Raw genomic sequence first — 6000 nt, forward strand, 5'->3', positions numbered from 1 at the left:
GAAGGAAAAATAAATCTGAGTACTAGTCTTCATGAAGTTCAGTCTAAGAAAATAGCCACATCTATAAACTTGAAATACAATGGGATAATCGCTGTAGTTAAAGAATGTACAGAATGCTATGGGAATACAGTGGTTAATGGTCTTAAGAAAATGCACCAGTGATATGTCGTAGAAAACATGAGTTGACCTACAGCTAAGCTGAGCAGGAAAGAGGATTCTGGGCAAATAAAGTAGTTTTTGCAAAGTATAAAGTCAGTACAAGATAGAGCATATATATAGAGAGAGAACAATAAAAATAATTTGATTATGGTAAGAGTTTGGGTACATATTGGGTAGTGAGCCAGACAAAAATATGGAAAAGTATGTCAGATTTTAATGGCCTAAGATCTTGGTGTCCTCCCAGTGTGATTATTGTATGATTAAAAGTCATGGATACTTTTAAAGCAGTGAGTTCGGCAGTCATGTGTGTCCCCTGAGTGAAACAGGCCCGTTTGAAAAAACGAGGTTGGCAGCAGTGGAACCCAGATTGAGGAGTATTGTAATAGTTTAGGCAAAGTGAGGAACTCAGAATGGAGATGCTGAAGATTCATGCAGAGGCATCGGAGAGGCATCACTTGGGCCTAAGGACACAAGTGGATATGAAAAAGGCCAGGAATAGCCCCTGTTTGTTGAAAGTGCTGTGGAAACAATTAGTTCCTGTTTCCCCACTTCCTGCCCTCCTCCCCCGACGCCTCTTTTTAGTATATAGTGCCTGGTCTAGAACCAAACTGAAGTTCTTTTGCTCTTTTTGTTATCAAAGGTGGCAGGAACTTCTAAACAATATACTGAGTTCTGTATTGTTTTCAAGGATGTTTCTTTCTGAACCTTTGAATTGGTGTGTACAGGTTGGTGTGTTGCAGAATTTAGGTTGAATCACATGCAGTGTTTCTGATAGCTCAACTTCTTCTGGACCAGGCTCCTAGACAGAGCTCAGGAGATTGTGCTCAGTAATTGGTTTTAAAGCCCTGCAGCCTCACCAAGTCAGAGATTAAATTAGAAGTGCACTGGAATTATTTTGCTTTCTGAACACATACCCCATTCAGAGGGAAGCAGGACGTGCCTGTTTACACAGTGCCCTCACTGAGAGCCCGGCCTCCTCTATAGGACCCAGAGCCTTGAGGTAGTTGTTATACCTTGAGGAGTTTTCTGTACTTACTGCTGTTGCTACTCATTTCTGAGATCCACAAGAGAATTAGCTTAGGGTGTGATGAAATTATCTTGGCTTACTCAGGGTGTAGTTGATCCCTTGCTATGTGAGGTCTTATTGTGGAGCACACCTATACTCTCTACTGCTAGAAAAAAATAACCACAAAATCTCAAAGCAAAACATTTGAAAATTTGCGTTTTGTTTCCTGAAACCAGAGGTTGAATCTGTGTGTTCTTTCTACCCTGTCCTCCCTTTCCTGGTCCCACAGCCACAGAAAGTAGAAAAGGGGAAAATATGCAAAGCGTTTATAACAAGTCAGAGAAAGCTGATTTACAGAAGCCAGGGGGTGCGCCACCTTTCTCTGGAGCCAGTCCAGAACAGAGGGGGTTGAACTGTCCCTTCATCACCAGCACCTTCATACTGAAAAAGAGGAATCAGAACTGGTGATAGGCTGGGACTAGAAAAAACTGTGCTGTAAGCAGCCAGCTAAACCCTGAAGTACCTGTAATGCCAAGTGCAGCTCCTGCATCCACCTGAAGCGCGTGGTATTCGAAGGGGGTGCTCATAATCTTTTCCATGGACAAGTACACTTCTAGGAAGGGGCTTGATGACTGGCGGTGATCTAAAATGTGGGAAGATGGCCTTGCCCGGTGGATGCTCTGAATGCCAGGGCTTCCAGCCCCTTCCCTCTCTGCAGTGCCTGATTTCGGGGGGTGGGGGGGAGCAGGGACTGGCAGCTTCCCCGCTCGCAGTGCTGGAGGGAAGTATTCCTAAGTGTGTCATCATTTCAGCATCTTGAGACTGAGGATCTTCTGTCTTTGAATCTAGTCATCTGGTCAGTGACTTGGATAACTCTCATCTCCTCCCCTTCCCACCCCCAGTACCTTGATACCTCTTCAGTCTTTCCATTCCTGGACTGAGGCTGCCAACCTTGAAGGAGCCTCTCCTGCATGCTGAGACTGTCTCCTACAGTCTAGGAGACTAGGATGTGGAGCATGGTATTTGGACCACGATCGGGTGGGCAGCGCATTCTGCCTTTGTCCCAGAGTCCTGGAATGTCAAGAGATGGGAGAGGTGGAGTTGGTGAGCCTGGGGCTAACTTCGCAATGTGGGGTGCTGCATCTCACAACAGGGACCTGAGTGGTCCAAGTCACACAGCACACTCCTTTGCAGAGGTAACCCGGAAACAAATGGTTACCAGCTATACCCAAGACCTACTTTCTCTTAGGATAGAGAATTAGAACTTGCTTTATAGAAATGAGGCTGGAGCCAGATGGCTGGATTTAGACATGAAGTGCGAGTGGTAACAACAGCTCGGCTGACTCCAGGTTGTGTCCCGTTAGGATCCTATAAATAATACCAAGAGTTGGGTATCCCATCTGGGGACATCACTGACCCGACCTCTCATCCTTGCACCGTGGTGTTTTCTTTACCATTTCTAGACCTCAAAAAAGCCTAAGACAGCAGAAGCAGACACCTCCAGTGAGCTGGCTAAGAAAAGCAAAGAAGTATTCAGAAAAGAGGTAAGGTTGGCTGGGATGTGGGCGCTAAGCTTGGAAAACTTAAACTTGAGCACCATTCCTTCTTGTCCAAAGTGGGCACAGCTGTTTGCAGTACTAGGTGGCCCTGCCTTTGGGTGTTCCTTGCTTCTGTGACTGGACTGTGCAGTTGTTGTTGGTGACACATAGGTATGGTCCTTCGCAGCTGGATAATAAGCACTTTCATGTCCATTGTATCTTTTTACCCCTACAACAGCACTCAAGGTAGAAGCACCAGAATTGTCATTCCTCTTCTGCTTGTGGAGCTGCTCTTGAGGTTCAGAGAATACAGGCTCTAGACAGAAGACTTGAACTTGGGCCTTCTGGCTCAGAGTCCTGATCCCCGTGATGGCTCTTTTGGTGGTGATGGAGAGAAAGCAGCTCCTCTATATGCTGTTAGAAGTATATGTTTCCAGTTCTCAGAACACTAACCTTTCCTGCCTCGGGGCATCCAGATTCTAAACTCTAGTCTTCATTCATTGAAGGGGCTCATAGTCCATTGGAGGAAGCAGACCTGCAAAGAAGTGATGGGGCTCGGAGGTCACTACTCAGGGTGTGAGGAAGGGCTCTTGAGTCAGGGGTCGGGATTGACCGGATATGCAATGCAGGCAGAAGGTGGCATCCCTTTCCTGGACTCTGGGGGCTGTGGCTCAGGGTGTGGCGGGGGTGGGGGAAGATGAGGCTGAACAGTATTGTGCTGCTTCATACTGAATTACAGGGAACCACCGCATGATTTTAAGCTGGGAATAGTGAAATCCCTTGTTGTACTCAGGGAAACAGATTGAAGGGAGAGTATGGAAGCAGAAGACCACAGAAAAACTGTTGATCAAAAGCCTTCCTCAAGGATAAACCTTAGTGTTTCACTGTCACCGTGTAAAACGATCGGCAGGCGTTTCAGCTCAGCCAGCTAGCAGCTGTTTATTTAGTGCCAACCTGGTGACACAGCCTTGTCGTTTGAGTGTCTGAAAGCTCACTTTCAGGAATGGGTGGACCCTGTTCATGGTGCTCCTTGATGAAGCGACTCAACGCCTCACTCCCTTTGTCCTCGGGAGTCAAATTTGTGGCTTAGTGCCCCAGATGCTTCCAGAGGTCCTGCGCCTAGATCATTCTTGAGAGCTACGGGCTAGGACAGACACTAGAGACAGCTCAGGAGGACTTGGGAAGTTGTGTACTGACTGGGGTCTTATCCCAGATGGTCTCCAACCAGTTGCTCTAGCATACGACCATCCGTCTGCTTTACACTGATGTGTATAAATCCCATGAAGTGCAACACTTACAGAATCTAAGCAGTCTTCAGTGACAAAACACCTGCATTCCTGGGGTTACTGAGCCTCCTGGCAGCACAGAAAGGCCCTTTCTGCCCTGCCTGCAGGAGCCAGAGAATTTAGCTACAGTCTCTTTATGAGAAGGACAGGAGACTTCTTAGCTGAAACCTGGGGCTACCATGAGGTTCAGCGTGGAGCCCTGCTCTTCTGTCCCTCCATTGCCCAGCCCATCCGAGGGAGCCCTGTCCCTCTTGGGGCTACCCTGGATCCTTATCTCTTGTCCCACTGGCATACTAGACTCCTTCTACCCACACCAGCCAGCCCAAGTGAGGGAAAAGGAAGGACGGGCTGGCTCTGCTTGCTGCCTTTCTACATTTCCTCAGTACAACGTTCTTGCCTTCTCTTCCCCCTGCCTGCAGATGTCCCAGTTTATCGTCCAGTGCCTGAACCCTTATCGGAAACCTGACTGCAAAGTGGGAAGAATTACCACAACCGAAGACTTCAAGCACCTAGCTCGCAAGGTATTCTCCCCTGCTTGTGGTCTGACAACATTCTCGGCACACTAGACCTTCTAAAAAGGTCCCTTTCATCATAAAAGGGGAGGTTTTCCTTGCCACATGCCCAGGCTGGAGACCCAGGAACATAAGGGGAAGATTTGGGAAGGGAGGCAACCCTCCTGGAGGGTAGTGGTTCTCTAACAGCTGAGCTTCCTGTTTCTGATGACCTCAGCACCAGCCTGCCCCAACCTCCCTGCGTCTAATTCACCTCCCAGTCTCACTGAGAAGGGTCCTGGGGCAGAAGAATGCCTTCCCCCCTGAATCATTTCCACTCTGATTGGTGGCCTCTGGTCTCTTTCTATGTCCTGGACAGCTGACTCATGGCGTTATGAATAAGGAGCTGAAGTACTGTAAGAACCCCGAGGACCTGGAGTGCAATGAGAATGTGAAACACAAAACCAAGGAGTACATTAAGAAGTACATGCAGAAGTTTGGGGCTGTTTACAAACCCAAAGAGGACACTGAGTTAGAGTGACCTACGGGGCCAGGGTGGGAGGCCGGGCAAGCTGGTAGGAGAGACTGGGGGGAGAAGACATCCTGTGGGCCCTCTCCCCACCCCACCGTCAGGGCTGTGTGCTGCTGGTGACGCAACACCCTGGGGACTTCAAACCTGCGGATTAAACTGAAAGCGACAATACTGAGCTCCATCTACAACACGTGGTCCCTGGTTGTGAGCTGTTGGTAGAGGCCATCAGAGGCCAGGGGTTAGGCCCTTGAGACCTTCCCTTGTGAGACCTGCTCAGCCTGACCCCACTCCAACCTGGGTCTCCTCCTCGGCGGTGCTGTCAGCGCACAGGCTCATGCGCATCCCCACCCACGATCCCCGACCCTGACCGTCTGTATTATATTTTAATGTATATGTGAATATATTGAAAATAATTTGTTTGTTTTTTCCTGGGTTTTGTTTTTTGTTTTGCTTTTAAGCCTCTATGTGCTAGGATCACAGAAGACTTTGTAAGGATGGTTTAAGTTCTCCTGCAAGGTTTAATTTGTTATCATGTAAATACTCCAAAGCAGGCTGCCTTGTGGTTTTGGCCAGCCTTGTGCTATGTTGATAAGATTGATTTACTGCTTAAAATCACTTTACTTTATCCAATTTTTACTGAACTTTTTATGTAAAAAATAAAATCAATTAAAGAACTTGGCGCGTTTGTCTATAGTGTTGTGCTGAGAGAGAACGGAGATGGTGGCCAGAAGTGTGTGAAGTCCAAGGTTAATCCTTGAGATTGGACTTTATCCCAGGCCTTCCCCACAGGTCCTAGGCATCTTACCACGTGCATTCCCGAGCAAAGGAAGTAGACCTGCCACCTCTCTGGTGTTGGGCTTCTTTACTTAGGTTAATAGGCCACTCAAGAGAAAGGCACTTGTCTTTGCCGTTGTACCTTGTGGCTGGCGAGAAGTGACTTCCTAGCCATGCTCTTCTGATGTCTGGGTTCCCTGACTCCCCACCACGC

General features: G+C 48.0%; 1 protein-coding gene across 3 annotated transcripts in view; it reads left to right on the top strand.

Annotated features, from left to right (window-relative positions):
- Nucleotides 1–5686, top strand: part of SETD2 (SET domain containing 2, histone lysine methyltransferase) — an 83066-nt gene extending 77380 nt beyond the window's left edge. For 2 of the 3 annotated variants that reach the window (XM_025272219.3, XM_025272223.3), the window contains exons 19-21: nucleotides 2629–2709; nucleotides 4409–4510; nucleotides 4860–5686. In XM_025272219.3, the coding sequence (XP_025128004.2) occupies nucleotides 2629–2709; nucleotides 4409–4510; nucleotides 4860–5021 (345 nt within the window). In that variant the 3' untranslated portion in view covers nucleotides 5022–5686. The remainder of the gene's footprint in view (nucleotides 1–2628; nucleotides 2710–4408; nucleotides 4511–4859) is intronic. The other variant, XM_044933889.2, reaches the window with a different exon arrangement.
- The last annotated feature ends 314 nt before the right edge of the window (nucleotides 5687–6000 follow it).

The sequence above is a fragment of the Bubalus bubalis genome, chromosome 21 (assembly GCF_019923935.1).
Source record: "Bubalus bubalis isolate 160015118507 breed Murrah chromosome 21, NDDB_SH_1, whole genome shotgun sequence".
Taxonomy (NCBI): domain Eukaryota; kingdom Metazoa; phylum Chordata; class Mammalia; order Artiodactyla; family Bovidae; genus Bubalus; species Bubalus bubalis.